Raw genomic sequence first — 24438 nt, 5'->3', positions numbered from 1 at the left:
TATATTTAAACTGTCCCTCACATTGTATATTTTTATCCTCCCTGTCTTGTCTACAGCTACACTGGTTTTTCCCCTCCTTTTTTCATGTTACTATATTTTTGCCCAATTCTCTATATCGTATTTATCTACACACCTTTCAATTCCAGTGGAAAATTCCATCCACATGTGAAATTTTTATCTCCCAATCACTGTATACTTAAAATATTTTAGTCCACTCTAATCTCCGCCTCTACATCATGGTCCATCACTGCAGTCATGTTAACTTCGACCTTGCTCCCAGAGCCCCTCCCATTTCATTTCTCCCTGTACCCAGAACCCCTCCCATCTCATTTTCTCCCTGTTCCCAGATCCCCTTCCATCTCATTTTCTCCCGGTTCCCAGATCCCCTCCCATCTCATTTTCTCCCTGTTCCCAGATCCCCCCCCCCCCCCCCCCATCTCATTTCTCCCTGAAGTTGAATATATGCATTGTAATCCACTTGCTACAGTAAGATTTTAAAAGAATAAATTTCACTGCATGGAATTTCATTTTTTGTCCATGATTTCTCTATTATGTTCGATACAGCGTGGAAACTTTGTATAGAGTTAATTTATAGGGAGGGACAACATATTACAAATTTTGAACATCAGACATAGAAAATATATATAAATCTGAAATATTTCAGGAATTTAATATTTGTACTAGATTATCTAATTACAACCAGAATACACATCAATCCATGCATCCAATCTTTGTTTGTTTGTTACTGTAGCGAGTAACCATGCATTCTGAAGTTATTACACTATGAAAAATAATTTCAATGTTCATTAAAAATTTTACTGAATGTATATTAAGGAGGTAATCTACATCATCATAATGGCAGATTTCCTTTTAAAACATGGATGAAAATATAGATATCAGCAATATTTGTCTACTCATTTAAAAACTCATCGCTTAGCTAAATAGCTCAGTAGGTTAACACACTGACTACTGAACTGTAGATTGTGGGTTCGAATCCAGCAGGATTTTAAATTTTTTCAAATTCACACAGCTTTCTACTACAACTGCATTTGTTGAATAAAAAAAGTAAATTTGAAAGTTTTCAATTTTAAGATATTGTTGTACATATCCTCCACTTTTCTCTCCGGTGTAGCATACCTCCTTAAATACTTACTGAGAAATGTCACTTTCAGATTTACAGAGACTGAGAAATGTCACTTTTAGATTTACGGAAAGCCTGAGTGTCACAAAGATGGCAATATATAATAAAACTGACGATAAAAAAATTATCATAAAGACTGACTAACCTGTTCATTGTTTAAAGCCTTGCACAATATACTGTTTATAGAATGTCACAGGTGCTTTCTATTTAAATTTATTACGCCTGATATATAAATACTCCACCTGAGGAATACACCTGTGTATTTAAAGGTAATCATGTATCGATCTCATGCCAACTGTCACTTTTTCGTATCTTTTCATGAGGCTATCAAAGAATTAATTAGAACATATGTGGTATATTTGGATTAAACTTCAAAGTGTATTTATTCATATGTTTATTTAAATCCAAAGACCTGAAAAATGCTGACAATTTCTTCCTGTATGAGAGAGTTGCTGCTGAATAAGTGTTAGAAGCTTTGAAATCTTTTTATGCATTTACTGGAAGTTTGAGAGCATTACTGCCAACATAAACACACAAATAATCATGCATGTGTCTGCCAAACTAATTATTACATTAACCGCTGATCATAGATATGCCAGCATTTCCCATCAGTTACATATTTTGATATTCATTTTTTTTATTTAATGTTGCTTTTACAGCTGACTTTGGCAATCAGCATTCTTGTTGCCATAGAGATGCAGAGCAATCAAGACACTTTTACCTGACTCCGGATACTTCATTATCATTTCAGATCATTGACATGGCTGTTCTATTAGCTCTCGTGTATATAGTTGTAACAAATTATAAAAATTGTTTCTTTGATATCGGTAATATACCTGTCAAAATCTATGACAGAATGAATACACACAGTGTTAATACTGATGAAGGGGCATAAAAATATGTGTCCACTAACATAAAAATATGTGTCGACTAACATAAAACTATGTGTCGACTAACATAAAAATATGTGTCGACTAACATAAAAATATGTGTTGACTAACATAAAAATATGTGTCCACTAACATAAAAATATGTGTCGACTAACATATACTTCTATGGTGATTCTGTATCAAATGAATGGCCCTTAAATTACAAAATTTCATACAAAACTGGTGGTACAAAATTACTAGAAATTTGTTATGGAGAATATCATTAAAGTTATAATTATAGCCTGTGTCTGATGGTATGTACACCCTGTACTTCATGAATATACGAAAAAATGAAGTTAGACTGGAAACCATTCTGATGGCATGTACACCCTGTACCTAAACATATGAAGAATTAAGATAGCCTGAAGAAAGAAATTCTGATGGCATGTTTGTACCTGAATGTTTGGTGTATCTATAGGCAGCTGTCATTTGTTGATGATGTCATGCACACTATCATATCTCCTTTTAGCATCCCCCAGAATCATACAGACCGGAGAATGCATGAAGTCATCCAAGAGTCACAAATATGCCAAGATCAATAATTTTGGGGAGGGATGATTCAGTGCTTACACCTCTCGGTCCGGTGAAAGAATAATCTTCACGGGGTCCAGATCAATGCTGAGTGATTGGTTCTCTCAGCGTGCCTATAAATCAGGGGTCATCTACCTTTCTCTCAATGAGACGACTGACAGAAAAATCATATTCTCCACTGTCGCGTCCATCAGCGGTTGATTTTATTACTTTATCCCCATTCACTCACCTTTGGGTCATTATTATTGCTAGCAGCAGCCGTGTCTTATTAATAAAAAGGGTGACTGTTTTCTCACATGTATTGACGCCAGAAAAACATGGTGAAATCCATTTTAAACACACACACATGTATGTATGCACACATGTATTATTAATATGATCATTGAAACAAGTAATTAGATCGTTTTTGTCATTGGTCATTTTAATGCTTTATATAATTTTTGTATCTACTAGCTGTCACTTTTTAGATTAGTGATGTTGGGAGTCTTAGCGCTTTATATATATGTTTAATATTAAAATACTACTACCGGATGCTTTTATTTCTATCTATCGATATTTTGATTTTACTTATAGAAATAAAAGAGATCATTAACACATCATGAGAATTTCAAATATTGTGGCTCCTCAACTAATCTGTTAATTACAAACAAAAATGGTAGAACTATGTTCATGGATAGGAAACAGTTAAAGCTGAAATGTTTCCTATCCATGAACATAGTTCTACCATTTGAAAATTAAATGCTTTATTTTCAATCATTAAAAAAATTAAAAAAATTTCAATCCAAATCTGCACCTGTATCATATGTAAAATTTTAAACTCATGCGTGAGATATAAAGCTTTGCTGTGATGAGCAGCTAAATGGAGCAATTATTTAATTTTAATATTAATTCAATTTTAAATAAATCTAAAGCTGTGCATGCATGCCAATATCAAATGAGATTTCAACATGTTTATTTTTAGAATAGTACAATTAATACCTTTAAATATGATAAATTCGATATATGAATAATTCATATATAATTTGAAAAGATATGACTAAAAAAATGTTAACAATAACAGAAAAATAAATGTTCTGAATTAGGTCAGATTATCATTGACTCACCTTACAAGCTGAAGACAATGATTACGTAATATTGTGCACCAACTGGAATTACACAGAGCATAAAATTCTTCCTCGCGTCAGCAGTAAGCGAGTGAGCACTTTGTCAGGTTATCTCGAGGTCGGCTCCAGTTCACAGGCATGTCCACGCACTAAACAGCAAATAAACGAACGTAACAAATCCAATTATGCAATGAATAAGAAAATCAATGTACTGTACTACACGCTGTAACAATTCGCTAATGTGTGCGCGCGCAAGCTGGTTTCTATTTATAGCACAGGGAAATCCCCCAACATGGTGCGAGAAACGAAAACGATTGGACATGGAGATGCTCCTGTTCCGACCCCTCACCAGATGCCAACAGTTAAAAACATTGTTGTTTACGGTAATGTAGCGTTAACAAACACATAAAGGCCTAATACGACAACAGTTCAAACTTTATAGAGCGATTCCGGACTAGTACTTCGTTAACCCTCTAGACTCTATACATTTTAACTTTTCTGATTTATGTGAATATAACCGTGGATTACTCTATGTTTCAGATTCCACACGGCAAGTAGAGAACTGGGAGTTGGCCTGGGTGGCTCAGAAAATCTGTGATACACCGGATACTCAACAGTGGCTCTACAGGAGTAAGTATTGTAAAAACTGTGTCAGGGGCTGCAACTCTGTCACAGGCATCATACCAACACACCATGAACACTGTGTCAGGGACCGCAACTCTGTCACAGGCATCATACCAACACACCATGAACACTGTGTCAGGGACCGCAACTCTGTCACAGGCACCATAACACTGTCAGGGGCCGCAACTCTGTCACAGGCATCATACCAATACTCCATAAAGACTGTGTCAGGGGCCGCAACTCTGTCACAGGCATCATACCAATACTCCATAAACACTATGTCAGGGGCCACAACTCTGTCACAGGCACCATAACACTGTGTCAGGGACCGCAACTCCGCCACAGGCACCATACCAACACACCATTAAGACTGTGTCAAGGGACGCAACTCCGTCACAGGCACCATAACACTGTGTCAGGGGCCGCAACTCCACCACAGGCATCATACCAATACTCCATAAAGACTGTGTCAGGGGCCGCAACTCTGTCACAGGCACCATACCAATACACCATAAAGACTGTGTCAAGGGACGCAACTCTGTCACAGGCATCATACCAACAGGCTTGAGAAAGCATTGTTCCCCTCTCTCTCTGTGTATTGCCCATTATTACTTCCTACTGTACAAACTGCCACCTGATATTGATACACAGCAAAGATGACATTTGATCAGATTGTCAGTGCTCTTCAGGCCTGGTTAAGATCAGTTTCTCATTGTCAGTGCTAGTGGTGTTCCAATCATGATCGATTATATTCGAAAATCAGTCAATTGTTAGCACATTCTAAGTGCTCGATCCTGAAATTTTTATAATTAATCCGTTTTTAGATGTTGTTTTCTTGACGACTGTAGTTTTTGAAGAGTACCCCTGCCATGAACTATCTATTTAAAAGTTAACCTAAATGTTTCGTTTATCGTAATCAGGCCCTTAGGAAGTAATTTCACTGGGGGGGGGGGGGGGGGGGGGGGCACCACACCAAAGTAATTTACGACAAAAAAGTGATATCGACAAAACCATTAGTAAAAAGATAACTGCTTAAATATGTGCAAGCATTTAAAATCTTTGTCGCAAGAACCACTGGCCCAGGAAAGTTTACATGAAAGCTTTTTGACTGTAATGGCAACTCACATGGAACTTATCTATATATCTATAACGGGGGGGGGGGGGGGGGGGGGGGGGGGGGTTAAAGCGTGTTCGCATGGATGGATAGATGTACTTTTGATTCAAACATTTAAACTAAGGACCATCCATCCAAGAGAATCTTGATATGAACAAAGTCATATGTGAATTATGTAGATAAAAACAGCTTTCAAATTATCTTTTTTCATGCTTAAGTGGCCAAAGAAAGGGGCCTTTCACAGCTCCCCTACTACCGTTATTCATCTTTGTTTGATTATTATACCCCCTGCAAAGAAAGTTTATTGGAATCACCCTATCTGTCCGTTCGTCCGTCGACATAATTAGTCCAAAGTACATCTGTATCACCAATGAACAGATTGGATTAAAACTTGATGCAGTATCTCGTATGTAACATGAAGTTGTACACCTCCTATTTTGATGAGATTTTTTAACATTCAATGTAGTTAGGGATATTTGTTGTTGTTGGGGGTGGGTGGGTATTATGTTGTTATTGTCCAGAGTGTATCTTTAAAAAACCATTTATTCTTCAATGAGCACAAATTCACCCTTTTCCCACCATCCATTGTGCCTTGCAGGGGGCATTATAGTCCCATAAGGACAGTTCTAGTTCAGTGTAGAAATATTGATTTTACAAAGTATTGTGTTGGTCACTGGGCAGTAGCTGTTAATGCATGTATATATGGATCTAGGGTAAATCTGAAGATAAATATTCCCTGAATGAATGGTAACTGTGTGTGCGACAGCTGTGTTATACTGTACACTCCAGCGACAACCGAGAGGTATTCACAATAAAGCACACCATATATTTAGAAAACCAACATGGATGAGGCCAAGATAAATAAATAGTCTGTTTCCTATTCCAACCTGGAAAAAAATAGGGTAGGTAGGTAGGAAAAACATTTTATTTTATTTCAATATTTTATCCTTTGAGAAGTACAGTTTTTGAAGATCCCGAGATGTTTCATTGCCACTAACAACCCTGTGTATTATGTAGGGTCAACATCCGGTTCACATATAAACTCTAAATAATATTACATTTCAAATCCGCCTAAATCACCAACAGAAATACTGCCCTGAACTTCATACGGCTCTGTGTTTTTTGGAATGTGGTTTACTGGCCAGCATAATATTGTAGTTTTGCCCATTCAGATGGATGGTCCTTCATGATGCATCTTAAAAATTCTAATTTAACAATGATTCATTGTTTTTTACCGTAGTCATAAAGTTTTCTCCCTCTTGATGTTTACATTTTCCTATTGTAATTGCCTGTCACAGGGCTCACACTGGACCACAATGTTGAGTCACAACCTGGCGTGCGTGCATCGACTCCAACACGTTTACTGTTAGATCTATAGTTCATGTGTATTATTCAAGAGGCATATACAACATATCATATATATGTCTGTTATTATTCTTACACGATGTACACAACATAGCTTTTTATCATAAATCACTATTATTATAATATAGTGAAAATTGTATTTCAGCAGATTGCTTTTCAGTCAGTCTAGATGGCATTTCAGCACAATCATAGTTTTATTTTCAAATACTGTTTTTGGCTAAGTTGACTTAATTCTATTTCACACCAGAAAAATTTAGGAGTATTTCATAGCCTATAACTGGCTATATTAAATAAAGACAAGAAATGAGTGTCTATATGTTTATTAATTATGTTATTAGTGTAAATGACATATAATACTCAGAAAAAGTCACTGATGACAACGTTACTGAAGATTAATTTCTGTAAACATAACACATCATCATAGTTTCACATCACATTACTCAAAGAATTCTCTTAAGAATCCTGTTTTCATCTTGAAATCCAGAATGACAAGGTGGTCCTTTAGTGAATCTCTTGTGGAGAAGGGGCTTCAGGAAGTCTGAAATAAATTTTAAATGGATTAAGATGATGTGAAGTCAAAAGATGATAGCATAGCAATTTCAGAAGAACCCACAATTTTGTGTTTCCTTATGGCCATTTTCCAAAGACCTCAAGAATGATGCAATTTCTCAACATTCCTCCATTTAATAGTAACTGACCAAGTCCAAAATAGGTAGCACCCCAGTAATGACATGACTCGGGGTATCTCCCCAGTATATTACGATATGTAGGCAACTCGCACGTGCACAGTTAATTTTATTCAAACCTACCTGCACATAGAGGATCAACCCTTTGTCTTGTGTAAACTGCTAAATAAACAAGACGCCCCTAAGTCTTATTGTTTCCATGCTACAGGGTATCCACATTCATTCTGCACAGGTAAAACAGCCCCGAGGCTGTTTGGATGCCAACAGCTGACATTCAAGATGGCGCCGAGATATCTAAAATACGAAATGTCCGTGTCGCATTTCCGGAATTTCTATCGCATTTTCCCCTTGAAAAATCGCAAAATGCAATGGGCAGCGCGAGCCCTGTTGCCAGCAATGTGCTTGGCAAGCACGCTGCCATTTGCGTATAGGATATATATGTATTTTCTCAAACAAGCAAGTGATCGAGATTAGGATTTCTAATAGTGAAACCAGAATTGTTTACTTCCGGAATATATATCGGCGGATAAATTTTAGGGTCGGTCGCGGAACCGGAAACACACAATTTATTTATCTTTGCCTGAACAAAGATGTTTCAATGTATGATATTTGTAGGCAAGAATTGACCAGGAGCAAGATACTAGATAGTCACCATCACCAGATAGTCACATCACCAGATAATCACAGATAGTCACCATCACCAGATAGTCACATCACCAGATAGTCACCATCACCAGATAGTCACCATCACCAGATAGTCACCATCACCAGATAGTCACATCACCAGATAGTCACATCACCAGATAGTCACAGATAGTCACCATCACCAGATAGTCACCATCACCAGATAGTCACATCACCAGATAGTCACCATCACCAGATAGTCACATCACCAGATAGTCACCATCACCAGATAGTCACCATCACCAGATAGTCACATCACCAGATAGTCACATCACCAGATAGTCACCATCACCAGATAGTCACATCACCAGATAGTCACATCACTAGATAGTCACATCACCAGATAGTCACCATCACCAGATAGTCACAGATAGTCACATCACTAGATAGTCACATCACCAGATAGTCACCATCACCAGATAGTCACATCACCAGATAGTCACATCACCAGATAGTCACCATCACCAGATAGTCACATCATCAGATAGTCACATCACCAGATAGTCACATCACCAGATAGTCACATCACCAGATAGTCACATCACCAGATAGTCACAGATAGTCACCATCACCAGATAGTCACCATCACCAGATAGTCACATCACCAGATAGTCACCATCACCAGATAGTCACCATCACCAGATAGTCACCATCACCAGATAGTCACAGATAGTCACATCACCAGATACCCATGGCTGATTACATTTCATTCCTCTCTCTCTATCATGATGGACTGATGAACGAAGCATATTAAACTTTTGGGTATCTGACAATGGAAAGCCACATACAGTTTAACAAGCCAATATTCCAAAATAAAAGAATCCATGATGATATAAATCAAAGTACTGAATAGCACTGAATACTGAAGTGATTTCTGATATTTACATGAAGTATGGCTTTAGTAACATTAACATTGCGGGATATCACATGCTTCTAATCATATTATCAAAATTTGCCTTAAGGTGAAAACCCTGTGTTTATGAGATCACCTGTGTTTATGAGATCACCTGTGTTTATGAGATCACCTGTGTTTATGAGATCAACTGTGACTTGAGAAGTGTTTACTGCTAACAGAATTTTTATGCCCCCCCCCCCCCCCCCCCCACAAAGTGGTCAGGGCATATAGTTACATGTACCTGCGTCCGTCCTTCCGCGACACCCAGCTTTACAGACTTTTTTTCTAGTCACCTAATGAGATATTGTACTGATTTTTTGTATGCAGATGTATATTGATGAGTGACAGATTGAATTTGAGTTTTAATCCGGTTCATTGATTTTGATGGAGTTGTGCCCCTTTAATGTAGAAAAATTGTATTAAAATTGCATTTTATGGCTGTTAAAACATATAAAGGACTGTTGTCAAGTTCTTTATTGTACATACAATTTGAATTCATGTACCACATTCAATGCTATACTTTGATGGATTTCCTACATTTGACTTTATTGCAGGCGGGGGAATTCGTGTTATGCCGACTTATCTAGTTTTTATATGAACAGTACCTGGTTTCCTGTAATTGATCAGTTTGCTTAAGTAACACTCGATATAATCAGACAAGTCGATTGAATACATGATCCATGTTTTTACATGTAAATTTCTAAAAATGTATTTGAAAAATATTCTGTTCTCAATTTTTTAATAGAGAAACTGTTTTGGTATTGAAATATTGGCCAATTACTTGTGGTGGTCATACTGTTTCGATCACCAAAGGCCAGATAGCTCAGTTGGTAGAGCACCTGACTAAGAGATTCAGGGGCCCTGGGTTCGAATCCCGGTCTGGTCCGTTGCATTTTCTCCCTGCCTGTTACATTTGGTGTCGTGACCAACCTCTGGAACTGACAGGTGAAAATGCCTGCCAGGGGATAAAGATCCTGGGTTGGTGTCTTCAAGGTGTGAAGACATTTAAGGAGGGAGAAGATGCAGTGGACCAGATTGTGATTCAAACCTGGGCCCTCTGAATCTCCAGTCAAGTGCTCTACCAACTGAGCTATCTGGTCACCGGCGATCGAACCCCCGGCTGACTGTCAAATTCCTCTCGCCTTAAATGTTTTTATGCTTGACAACATCAACCCAGGATCTTTATCCCCTGGCAAGCAATTTCACCTGTCAGTTCCAGGGGCTGGTCTCTGACACTAAACATGCATGTAAAAGGAGGGGGGAAACCGCAACGGACCAGATAAGGATTCAAACCCAGGTCCCCTGAATCTCCAGTCAGGTGCTTTACCAACTGAGCTATCTGGCCACCAGTTATAGAACCCCTCGGCATAATCATGTTATTCGATCCGCATACTTAACAAAATCGTTATCATGGTTATAGGTATAAAGATATATAATTATAGATAGTCGGCACATGGACTAAATAGTTACTAATACTTATATGTATATTACTCATTTTAACTAATCATGCTATTTATTCCGTTTTAAAAGTCACATTTACGGAATAAATGCTATCGTAAAGTCCGCGGATCGAATAACATGATTATGCCCTAAAAATAGTTTGTGTATTAGTGACATCTGAGTAGTGTTTGATTTTATAAATAATAGTTTGTGTATTCCAGCGACATCTGAGTAGTGTTTGATGCTAATAATAGTTTGTGTATTACAGTGACATCTGAGTAGTGTTTGATGCTAATAATAGTTTGTGTATTACAGTGACATCTGAGTAGTGTTTGATGCTAATAATAGTTTGTGTATTACAGTGACATCTGTCCTTGGGAATCGGGATTACCAGGATGTGGAGAGGAACGTGAAGGATTGGGACATGGTCGAGAAACTGTACCGCTTCATGCTGCGTTGGAAACGGAAAGAGCAGAGGGGACTGTTACAGCTCAAAAAACTGGCCGAGAAACTGCGCTCCATAAATCACGAAGAAATCGCTGAAATGTTAGAACCATAAACTATGCTTCATAAATCACGATGAAATCGCTGAAATGTTAGAACTATCATAAGATATCATTGTAGTTATTGTTCTACAAACTGCTTGTGAAATCTGGTGTATAAATGGACTCGTGTTTGTCAGTTCGAGATAATGAGGTTTGACTGTATTTATAGTGTGATACTCAAGTTCCCCTCAGTTGAATTACAGTGCGTGAATGTACTAAAACTTTAAAGATACCAGTATTGTAGTATTCAGTCTCCACATTCACCATTAAATCATTGCTTTCTGAAAAATTAATAGCACATTGATAGAATTTCAACTAAAGAGAATGGTAGTTCATTACGTGCGTGAATTAACAGAAAAAGTTTAATTCCATTGATGTTGTATCTCTTTCTGTTAATAATGGCATTGTACTTAGACTGTACTTGAATTCTGTTAAAGCTTGTTCTGAAGAAACCTATAAATAAAATCTTTACATTGACCAATGATATGTCTATAATTATCACTATGATTTGTCTGTAATTATCTCTATAATTTTTGTCATTTACAGACACCAGTATATGTACAATATCATTATTATCATGAGTATGTAACACTATTGCTATGCCATGTCATTACTATCATCATTGTTATTTGTTTTACACATGGGAAGTAACCATTACTTGTTGATATGTTGCACCAATAAAGAATTTGAATAAAATTTCAATGAAAGGTAACGAACAGTGATCTATCTCAAAACTCCTATAAGGAATACAAAATAGATAGTTGGGCAAACACGGACCCCTGGACACACCAGAGGTGGGATCAGGTGCCTAGGAGGAGTAAGCATCTCCTGTTGACCGGTCACACCCGCCGTGAGCCCCCATATCCTGATCAGGTAAACGGAGTTATCCGCAGTCAAAATCAGTGTGCCAAGAACGGCCTAACAATCAATACTAAACACCTCAGACAATATGAAAGGTGAAGATAACGAACAGTGATCAATCTCATAACTCCTACAAGCAATACAAAACAGATAGTTGGGCAAACACGGACCCTAGATACACCAGAGGTGGGATCAGGTGCCTAGGAGGAGTAAGCATCCCTGTCGACCAGTCACACCCACCATGAGCCCTATATCCTGATCTGGTAAATGGAGTTATTTGTAGTCAAATTTGGTGGGCCAAGAACGGCCTAACAATCGGTATGAAACACGTCGGACAACATTTAGTTTGCCGTTAGTATCTCCTTTCAATAAAATATCCAAGTATGAAGAAGAAGTGGACGACTCTGAAGTGTCTTTTATTTCGAGTTCACAAGGATATATCGAATCGACATAGGAAGGAAAATATACTTTATTTCTAGCTAAAAGCAATGACTTTTTAACTTGACATAAATTCCTACATGTTCATATTACAAAATAAGAACGCTAGGAATAAATGCTTTTGTTGTTTGTTCTATAGGAGTACAAAAACATTCAAGGTTTGAAACTAACTTTTTATGTCACCAGTCCAGCCAGACTGATGGGGTATACCTTCCACCAGTCTGCAGAAAAATTTACCAGTCCACCAGAGTTTTCCAGAATAATTAAACATCGTTAATGTTATTAAAATAAAATAATGAAATTTAACTCTATATGCCTCAGACAATATTGATTTATATTTACTAATCCGGTTCATCTAATATCTAAAGAGGAATGCCAAATGCGTGTTTAAGATTCAATAAGTAGGTTTTCCAAAAATGACGTTTAGAAAATTAACCAGTCCCATCAGACTGACTAAAACGAATGTCAGTCAGTCTGCCAGACTTTTAACCAGTCACAGACTGACGGGCATGTTAATTTCGAGCCCTGACATTGGAGTAATTTCCTCAAAGAATCACCTTTGCTGTTACCTTAGCAGTTACCTCAACAGTTAACAGTTACTGTTACCCTTAACAGTTACCTCAACAATTACTGTTAACCTTAACAGTTATTGTTATACCCCTATAAAACAGTTCCTATATAACTCCTTACAAAAAAATGTCCAACATTTCGACTGTTCTCGAGACTGTTGTACCGGGAACTGTTAAAAAAGACTGTTGACCGATGACGTCATATGGCGCTAACTCGAGTTATCTTTTCGTGCCGTTTGGATAAAGAGAAATGGTGGATGCACATTATGCGACGGCAACGGAAGATGAAATTCATTTAATTCTTCAAAGTAGGGACAGCAACAACATAGATTTTTTTCTTCATTTTCTAGAATCAATTGTATAAGATGAAGTTTACTTATTTTTATTTTATTCGTGCTAAAGCTATACGTAAGTCACATGATTCTTGGGTCTGCTGATTTGTTTACGTAATAGCGAGGTTCACTGATTTGACTGGTGATGAAAAACAGAATTTAGTTGATGAAAAGCAGAGCAGATACACGAAAAATATAATTATCAATTAGGATGTTAGGTATGTTTTCATTTAAACTAGTGGAATCGGTGATAATCGTACGCAATCACACTGTCCCGTTTAAAGTCAACAAACCAGACCGTGCACCTAGTAAAAACAACCTTAAAAATGAGGGTGTATAACAAAACAGTTATTGACTCGGTCCTCGAACAACAGCTGTTTTGTTTGACCCTCGAACGGATCGGTTGCCCTCAGCCTACGGCTTCGGGCAACAGACCCGTTCTCGGGTCAAACAAAACAGCTGTTGTCCTCGAACCCAGTCAATAACTGTATACTGTTACCCTTAACAGTTACCTCAACATCTCAACAATAACTGTTAACCTTAACAGTTACCTCAACAGTTAACCTTAACAGTTACCTCAACAATAACTGTTAACCTTAACAGTTACCTCAACATCTCAACAATAACTGTTAACCTTAACAGTTACCTCAACATCTCAACAATAACTGTTAACCTTAACAGTTACCTCAACAGTTAACATTTACTGTTAACCTTAACAGTTACCTCAACATCTCAACAATAACTGTTAACCTTAACAGTTACCTCAACAGTTAACATTTACTGTTAACCTTAACAGTTACCTCAACAACTAATTTTTTTGGTAAGACTTTAAAATTCTGTTTAAGCAAACATAAGTTGTGTCTCCAAGTGGTTTATTTTAAAGTTTGTTGCAAGGTGCATCATAAACGCCTTTCATGAAGATACATCTGTCTTTTATCACAAAGATGGACAGAATTGTCTCTCATATTTTTTGGAATTTTGCACATTATTATTTTTATCATTCTTCTAGTGCATGAAAAACAAGGGTGTAATATGGTACACCATGAAATAAAGTAAAATCGGGCTATCAGATCAGATCAGAAATTACTGTGATTACATTCAAATTTTTCTTTGAAAAAATATTCGGGGTTACGAATCTAAAATGGCCTCCAAATAAGTAGTTAGTTCAAAATACCGCACAGTCTCAATATTCTGTTACCACACAAATTCTCAATATTTTGTTACATCGACAAATAAGACAGATTCCCATAATTGTGGAAATTTTTATTATTTTTGTTAAGAGTTGGTTCTATATGCATAATGGAGACCAAAAAATTATTAAAACGTCTCACAGTTGAGATAAAAATTATTCTTGAAGTTTTGTTCTATACTGGAGACAAAATTTATTACTTTTAAAATTTTTCATTAGAGGGAATAAAGTAATATTTCACAATTCATTGAAAATCAAGTTCCCTATATTCAAAGTTCGCCATTTCCACAGTTTAGTATCAAATGTTACTTTTGTAGTCAGGTAAGAGTAATGCCGTACCTGCATCATCTACGAAATTAAACTGAAGAAATGACTTCCACATATGATGATTATTAAACTTCTAATTTGTCTGAATCATGAAAAGTCTTCATGAAAAAATAGATTAGACAATCATAGATACTAAGCTAGGGATGAATTGAATCCAAATTTTCAATTCCCTTAATCTGTGATACTTTAACAAGAATCAACAATAAATTTCGTAAACCGATTCCCTTTCTATAAAATGTCCGGTAAAACGAGCAGTAAAACAGTCTTAATACACAGCCGCACTACATGTAGTAGAATATCAAAAAATTAAAAAAAAAAAAATCCACTCATATCAACAAATTTAGAATCGCTCCCTCTCACTGAATCATTGCGAGATCAAAAATGTTAAAAACACAACATGAATCGTATTTCACTTCTGACATAAATAACTATCACACACAACAACTATTCCACTAATATCAGCTATACACTGCCCTTAACAATATCCTGACACTTGGTACAAAATCTATAAAAAAAATCCTTAGAATTGCTCATTTTTAGTAATTTTACATCACTTTATTGGAGATGGAGACTATCCCCCCCACCCCCCTTCACGAATTTTGTAGAGCATTATATAGACAATTCTCTCCAAGTTTCAAGCTTTTACACAGGCAGCCTACTCTCTGGTTATTATTTATGACAAAGAATTTGCACAACTTTCATACACATGGAATGTTTGAATTAAACACAGGTGTTGATGTACTGAATAACATGTACCATGCATGAATACCATGAATCGCAAAACAGTGCTTTACAAAAATCACTCGTGACGTTTTTCATGATAAAGACTTTCTCTCCAATGAATCACATCCCACACAACAGCTCACACACTTCACACAATCAGAAATTTTATTTCCACGCCCGACTTAGTGCTCGCCTGGCGGAGAGTTTCTGAGTAACTATGGTAACTACAAACATTCCTAACAACACGACCGATATAAAGAAATAATCAAAGTCCTCCTTCAGAACGTCAAACATCTTGGAGGGCTGAATTCGTGTAAAGTACAAGTCTACAAAGAAAAAATACAAGCTTTTCAGAGATGTAAAGTACAAGTCTACAAAGAAAAATACAAGCTTTTCAGAGATGTAAAGTACAAGTCTACAAAGAAAAATACAAGCTTCTCAGAGATGTAAAATACAAGTCTACAAAGAAAAAAATACAAGCTTTTCAGAGATGTTGATTTCAAGTTTATCAAATGTCACAGACAAGCTTTGTATTCATCATTAACAAAATTATCAATAGGTCACATTTATTACTGCTGTCCTAATTAAGATACACTGAAGAACAGACATACCCAGTCCGTATGCCAGGACCAGTGAGGTGGACTCAAGTCCGGCCGGTGAGGTGTATACCCCCTGGACATTGAACAGACTCTGGTTATAGTTTATAATAGCCTCAGCATTGACAGGTAACTCTGGGATGTATGGAATTGTGCCCTCCTCCCTGTCAAATGTATAATCTTACACTGCTGAATTGTCAAAGGAAAAGTCAACACATTAAAACACGGTTACAGTGAACACACTTATAATGAATTCACACTTACAGTAAAACACAGTTACAGTGAACACACTTATAATGAATTCACACTTACAGTAAAACACAGTTACAGTGAACATACTTATAATGAATTCACACTTACAGTAAAACACAGTTACAGTGAACACACTTATAATGAATTCACACTTACAGTAAAACACAGTTACAGTGAACACGCTTATAATGAATTCACACTTACAGTAAAACATGTTTATAGTGAACACACTTATAATAAATTCACATTTACAGTAAAACACAGTTACAGTGAACACACTTATAATGAATTCACACTTACAGTAAAACACACTTACAGTGAACACACTTATAATGAATTCACACTTACAGTAAAACACGGTTACAGTGAACACACTTATAATGAATTCACACTTACATTAAAACACTGCTACAGTGAACACGCTTATAATGAATTCACCCTTACAGTGAAGTGATTTTAATTCCCTCTAATTTTAAAACATACTATGAACTTATTGGATTAATGAATTACGTTTGTAATGAATCAAATTTTTTTGTCCTGATCACCTCACTATAAGCATGTTTTACTGTATTTGATCAGAATATAGTGAAAATTAAAAGTCACAACTAAACTAATATTCTGTCGTGATCATTTCCTTCATGATAATAATTACAGTTTAAAGGGACTGACTCACGATTTTACCCAAAATTTTGTTTTTCACTTTTAATGATCAAAATCTACTGTCTAATGTGTTTGAAAGATTTCACATGAAAATTAAGGTGATACATCATCACAGAATCTCATTTTAGAGAGTTTATTATTTGTTTTGTAAACAAAGATTGCGGTATGCTATTGTTTACGAAATTTTCAAAAGAAATGGATATCGATCTAAGTATTATCATATCTTTCACATTTCAAGCATTTTGGGGGTGAAATATGTCATCTAAAAGTTAAAATTTGTTACTATGCAAAATTAAGATGCATTATATTGCAAAATCAATATTTCACTTGTTTGTTTACATAAAAAGACTCGAGTTTTTGTTTACACAACACATATTTAAGGCTAAAATATTACTTTTATTCTTGCATTCAGAAGGTCAAAATTTTGGCTGTCAACATTAAATGAGCTATATTTCTAATGTTTAACATAAAAAATGAAAAATATTTTTTATCAAAAATCGTGAACCAGTCCCTTTAAGGTAACTCCATACTCGCATTATTATCTGATAAAAGTTTAAAATGTTTATTTATTTCAATTCATCAGAGTTAAAACTAACAAATTATCAAATAAAATATCTAGGTCATCACACTTTCTAAGATGCGAGACATACATATACAAATCATAAATAAACCTCACAAGATTGCATTTTTTCTTCACCAGCACTATCAAAATTTCACAAAAACTGGTTAGGGCTATTCCAGAAATAAATACATGGGGGGGGGGGGGGGGGGGGGGGGGGGTCGGGAGGCACCTTTTGTATATACCAAGCACCCATAAAAAAAAATAAAAAATTACCCCATGACCCATCAAATTAATAAGCTCATTTTACAATGACCCATCTAATAAAAAAAAAAAACTAACCAGACCCACCACAAAAATATTTTTAAAAATGAAAACGGTACAAATCTCGCGAGGTTTTCGGGACAAACATTCTAGTCAATGACGCGGTAATGCCTGTGCGACATTGTATCACAGTAGTTCTGAAGAAACGATGTCACATCAACAATCAAAGGCATCTATGGCGGGAATGTTGGAAAGATTGGGAGTCCAAATGATGCTATTATCATGAAATGGGTATGGATATGTTTTTCCACGAATCGTTCGTCTTCTAATGGAGCCCGCGTCCGGAGGCCTCTATATCACCATCACACCGACTGATAAATATAACGCATCGGTACCCTCATATAAATCAACTAAGGTTTGCCTATTTTTATTAGAAAACGGAATACCTATTGGTTTCAAAATATTCCCAAATCGATGCACTGTAAACTGTAATAATCTACAGAACAGAGTTCGCCGTCATCACGTTCAAAGGGACCCTACTAAACGCGCCTCTAATTTGAAGAGTGCCGTAATGGAAAGTTATGCGCTGCAAAGAGCGACAACTCGAATAGTTCTATGTTACTTCCAATTTCCGATTTCGAAAGCAGCATTTCGAAAGCACGTTTTCAATTTTTCCTCCGACGTTTTGTAACCAACACGACAAGAGCGACAATAAAAATATTCTGAAAACTCAACACCCACGTGGCACAAAATAAAACAATAGAAACTACCCACTACCCATAATAAATATTTTTTTAACAGTCCAACCACGGACCAATTAAAATATGAAAAAATACGACCACCCACACAAAAAAATATCATTTGCCGCCCGAACCCCCCATTTGATCATATCTGGAACAGCCCTTAAAATGATATAATAATATTCATAATAATTTCATGAAACTGTTTCTTCAAAAAACTATTCAAAAATTCTGTAAAAAGTCAAGAAAAAGTATCGCATAATGAACTTGATAAAGGATTAAATGAAAACAGAGTTATTTTCCTTGGAATATATATTTTGAAACATATTATTGATTAACTTAGACATTTGAAATATTTTATGTTTAACAAGATTTTTTTTACAATAACCATTGGAATGGATTCCAACAAAATGTATGTTCCTATCATGCACAAATCTAAATACTCCATTGATTTTACCAAATCTTATGATGTCACAGGAGGGTGGAACTATGTTAAGGTAACTTTGTGTGACACAAATCTGTGTGTGAAATATTCTAGATTCTACTGTGTAATGACTTACATGGTTTCCTGAGTGGGAAGAAGGGGTCTTCTGGGGTCCAGTAGCGCTTTAGGAAGAGCTAGTAAGCCACCCAGCCTCAAGGCAACTGAAAACAACCATCACAGAATTTATAGATCATTTAAGAATGGAAAACATTTGATTCAGTTAGATACAACACCTGGTGTCCAGAATTCTTTTGCTTTGAACAAACCCATGATGACTACATTCAGAGAAACAGTAAGAGTTTCTGAATTGTGAAATTACTGAGAAAATGATTAATGATTTCTGACGAAACTTTCTTTATAATGAAATGATGACCCCAGTTATCAAAGTATAAACTCAGTATCAAACATCTTCTAACCAATAGGAATTCTCGACACTTCTCTGCTAGCCAATAGGAATTCTTGACAGCTGTCGATGTTAGAGAATTTATTTTATTTTGACTTGTCTATGAAAATTTTGTATTTTCTACTAATACAGATCAGTTATTTACTGCAGATGCCTTTCTCTGTGATGTGAGAGAAATTGATTCTATTTTTGACATGGCTATGAATTGTATTTCTGCTTACAGATAAGTTAGTTACTGGCGATGCCTTTCTCTGTGATGTGAGAGAAATTGATTCTATTTTTGACATGGCTGTGAATTGTATTTCTGCTTACAGATAAGTTGTTTGCTGGTTATGCCTTTCTCTGTGATGGTCGTCGCCATGGTGGATATGTATAACGGCATTATGTACGACTGTCGTAGGACCAGCGGTTGTCGTGGTGATGAGAAGGAAGAGAAAGCAGAGGAATTACTCTGGTCCTTCCCTTCGTATAATTCTAACACGGCCATTTCGTGACGACGGGACTTTTGACTGAAGTAGCTATACTGCAATGTAATACAGACAAATAATAAATACCCACATCTCAAGGCTTCGGAACATTTCTATCAGCTTTAACCTAAGTTAAAAATTTGACCTTTGACCATTACCCTGATATAAAGCTTTGACCTTATATAACCTTGAATTTTATCTGAAATCATGGCTTTACTTAAAAAGTTTGGTAATCTAAAATCTGTGGCCATTTTCACAAAAAATCTTACAACTAAGAAAAAAAAATTGTCTCTGCTTCATACTCATTTGAGTGCAACTATGCCTCGAGTAAGAATGCCAGATTTATCCCCCATGTATATACTTAGTTTTGCTCAGTCAAAAATATATGGGTGAAGAATTATTAAAGAATCACAGTGTTTTAAAATTTTCATCTTGTTCGCAAGTTGTTTGTTGTTTTTTTTTTTTTTGCGAAAAGGGCCACAGAACTGGAATTGATAATGCAAGAAAATGTAGCATCTGTAATCTTCAAGATGTTAATCAAGATGATTTCAGCATCACTACGTTTTAGCATCTACTGAAGAAAATGAAATTGAGATATACACATGAAATATATCAAATAAAAGACTAACTGAGGTCAATAACATGATTAGCATACAGTGACCTACTAACCAGAACCCAGTTTTCTGAGTGCACCAGATTGACCGGTCCCTTGGCTCTCCGGTGGCTGCAGTGGAAGACCATGTGACCAGTGACACTGTCCAACAGATAGAGGTTGATGAAGCTGGACGGACCTGTACAAAACATACACACTCACATAAAACACAGTTCATGTATCTAATACACATCCGTAACTCCAGACAAAATACAGTTCATGTATCTAATACACACACACAACTCCAGACAAAATACAGTTCATGTATCTAATACACACACACAACTCCAGACAAAATACAGTTCATGTATCTAATACACACACACAACTCCAGACAAAACACAGTTCATGTATCTAATACACACACACAACTCCAGACAAAACACAGTTCATGTACCTAATACACACACACATAAAACACAGTTCATGTATCTAATACACACACACAACTCCAGACAAAACACAGTTCATGTACCTAATACACACACACATAAAACACAGTTCATGTATCTAATACACATCCATAACTCCAGACAAAATACAGTTCATGTATCTAATACACACACACATAAAACACAGTTCATGTATCTAATACACACACACAACTCAATACAAAATACAGTTCATGTATCTAATACACACACACAACTCCAGACAAAATACAGTTCATGTATCTAATACACATCCATAACTCCAGACAAAACACAGTTCATGTACCTAATACACACACACATAAAACACAGTTCATGTATCTAATACACACACACAACTCCAGACAAAACACAGTTCATGTATCTAATACACACACACAACTCCAGACAAAACACAGTTCATGTACCTAATACACACACACATAAAACACAGTTCATGTATCTAATACACACACACAACTCCAGACAAAACACAGTTCATGTACCTAATACACACACACAACTCCAGACAAAACACAGTTCATGTATCTAATACACACACACAACTCCAGACAAAATACAGTTCATGTATCTAATACACATCCATAACTCCAGACAAAATACAGTTCATGTATCTAATACACACACATAACTCCAGACAAAATACAGTTCATGTATCTAATACACACACACAACTCCAGACAAAATACAGTTCATGTATCTAATACACATCCATAACTCCAGACAAAATACAGTTCATGTATCTAATACACATCCATAACTCCAGACAAAATACAGTTCATGTATCTAATACACACACATAACTCCAGACAAAATACAGTTCATGTATCTAATACACACACACAACTCCAGACAAAATACAGTTCATGTATCTAATACACATCCATAACTCCAGACAAAATACAGTTCATGTATCTAATACACACACACATAAAACACAGTTCATGTATCTAATACACACAACTCCAGACAAAATACAGTTCATGTATCTAATACACACACACAACTCCAGACAAAATACAGTTCATGTATCTAATACACACACACAACTCCAGACAAAACACAGTTCATGTATCTAATACACATCCATAACTCCAGACAAAACACAGTTCATGTATCTAATACACATCCGTAACTCAATACAAAATACAGTTCATGCATCTAATACACACGCACAACTCCAGACAAAATACAGTTCATGTATCTAATACACATCCACAACTCCAGACAAAACACAGTTCATGTATCTAATACACATCCGTAACTCAATACAAAATACAGTTCATGCATCTAATACACACGCACAACTCCAGACAAAATACAGTTCATGTATCTAATACACATCCACAACTCCAGACAAAACACAGTTCATGTATCTAATACACATCCGTAACTCAATACAAAATACAGTTCATGCATCTAATACACACGCACAACTCCAGACAAAATACAGTTCATGTATCTAATACACACACATAACTCCAGACAAAACACAGTTCATGTATCTAATACACACACACAACTCCAGACAAAATACAGTTCATGTATCTAATACACATCCACAACTCCAGACAAAATACAGTTCATGTATCTAATACACACACACATAAAACACAGTTCATGTATCTAATACACACACACAACTCAATACAAAATACAGTTCATGTATCTAATACACACACACAACTCCAGACAAAATACAGTTCATGTATCTAATACACATCCACAACTCCAGACAAAATACAGTTCATGTATCTAATACACATCCACAACTCCAGACAAAACACAGTTCATGTATCTAATACACATCCACAACTCCAGACAAAATACAGTTCATGTATCTAATACACACACACAACTCCAGACAAAATACAGTTCATGTATCTAATACACACACACAACTCCAGACAAAATACAGTTCATGTATCTAATACACACACACAACTCCAGACGAAACACAGTTCATGTACCTAATACACACACACAACTCCAGACAAAACACAGTTCATGTATCTAATACACACACACAACTCCAGACAAAATACAGTTCATGTATCTAATACACACACACAACTCCAGACAAAATACAGTTCATGTATCTAATACACATCCACAACTCCAGACAAAACACAGTTCATGTATCTAATACACATCCGCAACTCCAGACAAAATACAGTTCATGTATCTAATACACACACACAACTCCAGACAAAATACAGTTCATGTATCTAATACACACACACAACTCCAGACAAAATACAGTTCATGTATTTAATACACATCCAAAACTCCAGACAAAACACAGTTCATGTATCTAATACACACACACAACTCCAGACAAAACACAGTTCATGTATCTAATACACACACACAACTCCAGACAAAACACAGTTCATGCATCTAATACACACACACAACTCCAGACAAAATACAGTTCATGTATCTAATACACACACACAACTCCAGACAAAATACAGTTCATGTATCTAATACACACACACATAAAACACAGTTCATGCATCTAATACACACACACAACTCCAGACAAAATACAGTTCATGTATCTAATACACACACACAACTCCAGACAAAATACAGTTCATGTATCTAATACACACACACAACTCCAGACAAAACACAGTTCATGTATCTAATACACACACACAACTCCAGACAAAATACAGTTCATGTATCTAATACACACACACAACTCCAGACAAAACACAGTTCATGTACCTAATACACACACACATAAAACACAGTTCATGTATCTAATACACACACACAACTCCAGACAAAATACAGTTCATGTATCTAATACACATCCATAACTCCAGACAAAATACAGTTCATGTATCTAATACACACACACATAAAATACAGTTCATGTATCTAATACACATCCATAACTCCAGACAAAACACAGTTCATGTATCTAATACACACACACATAAAACACAGTTCATGTATCTAATACACACAACTCCAGACAAAATACAGTTCATGTATCTAATACACATCCATAACTCCAGACAAAATACAGTTCATGTATCTAATACACACACACATAAAACACAGTTCATGTATCTAATACACACAACTCCAGACAAAATACAGTTCATGTATCTAATACACATCCACAACTCCAGACAAAACACAGTTCATGTATCTAATACACATCCGTAACTCAATACAAAATACAGTTCATGTATCTAATACACACAACTCCAGACAAAACACAGTTCATGTATCTAATACACACACACAACTCCAGACAAAACACAGTTCATGTATCTAATACACACACACAACTCCAGACAAAACACAGTTCATGTATCTAATACACACACACAACTCCAGACAAATACAGTTCATGTATCTAATACACACACACAACTCCAGACAAAATACAGTTCATGTATCTAATACACATC

General features: G+C 36.0%; 2 protein-coding genes, 1 long non-coding RNA gene and 1 other non-coding gene across 5 annotated transcripts in view; 2 read left to right on the top strand and 2 right to left on the bottom strand.

Moving 5' to 3' along the window:
* Window positions 1–3929: 3929 nt before the first annotated feature.
* Window positions 3930–11769, top strand: LOC125664543 (uncharacterized). The gene is made up of 3 exons (XM_048897339.2): window positions 3930–4087; window positions 4245–4334; window positions 10875–11769. Exons 1-3 carry the CDS (start codon window positions 3997–3999, stop codon window positions 11069–11071), a joined length of 378 nt encoding a protein of 125 aa, XP_048753296.1. The 5' UTR covers window positions 3930–3996; the 3' UTR covers window positions 11072–11769.
* Window positions 7112–8003, bottom strand: LOC125664544 (uncharacterized). Its single transcript, XR_007365969.2, has 2 exons — window positions 7617–8003; window positions 7112–7345 (listed from the first exon to the last, which is right to left on the bottom strand). It is a non-coding gene; the product is annotated as an uncharacterized LOC125664544 (long non-coding RNA).
* Trnal-aag (transfer RNA leucine (anticodon AAG)) lies at window positions 9885–9958 on the top strand. The gene has a single exon. It is a non-coding gene; the product is annotated as a tRNA-Leu (tRNA).
* A 2730-nt stretch (window positions 11770–14499) lies between the features above and the next one.
* LOC125664541 (ER membrane protein complex subunit 1-like) overlaps window positions 14500–24438 on the bottom strand; it is a 49144-nt gene continuing 39205 nt past the window's right edge. For both annotated transcript variants that reach the window (XM_056152862.1, XM_056152863.1), the window contains 5 exons: window positions 20591–20712; window positions 19767–19977; window positions 19128–19212; window positions 16108–16256; window positions 14500–15822 (listed from right to left, as the gene is read on the bottom strand). In XM_056152862.1, the coding sequence (XP_056008837.1) occupies window positions 15662–15822; window positions 16108–16256; window positions 19128–19212; window positions 19767–19977; window positions 20591–20712 (728 nt within the window). In that variant the 3' untranslated portion in view covers window positions 14500–15661. The remainder of the gene's footprint in view (window positions 15823–16107; window positions 16257–19127; window positions 19213–19766; window positions 19978–20590; window positions 20713–24438) is intronic.

This window comes from Ostrea edulis, chromosome 1 (genome assembly GCF_947568905.1).
Source record: "Ostrea edulis chromosome 1, xbOstEdul1.1, whole genome shotgun sequence".
In the NCBI taxonomy this organism is placed as follows: domain Eukaryota; kingdom Metazoa; phylum Mollusca; class Bivalvia; order Ostreida; family Ostreidae; genus Ostrea; species Ostrea edulis.
The sequence above is the reverse complement of the archived record's forward strand: the minus strand, read 5'-3'. Positions and strand labels throughout refer to the sequence as shown.

Coding starts and splice junctions, on each gene's coding strand:
- LOC125664543 (XM_048897339.2), top strand. CDS start 3,997: ATGGTGCGAGAAACGAAAACGATTGGACATGGAGATGCTCCTGTTCCG. Junction 4,088..4,244: donor TAAAAACATTGTTGTTTACG/GTAATGTAGCGT, acceptor TCTATGTTTCAG/ATTCCACACGGCAAGTAGAG. Junction 4,335..10,874: donor TCAACAGTGGCTCTACAGGA/GTAAGTATTGTA, acceptor TGTGTATTACAG/TGACATCTGTCCTTGGGAAT.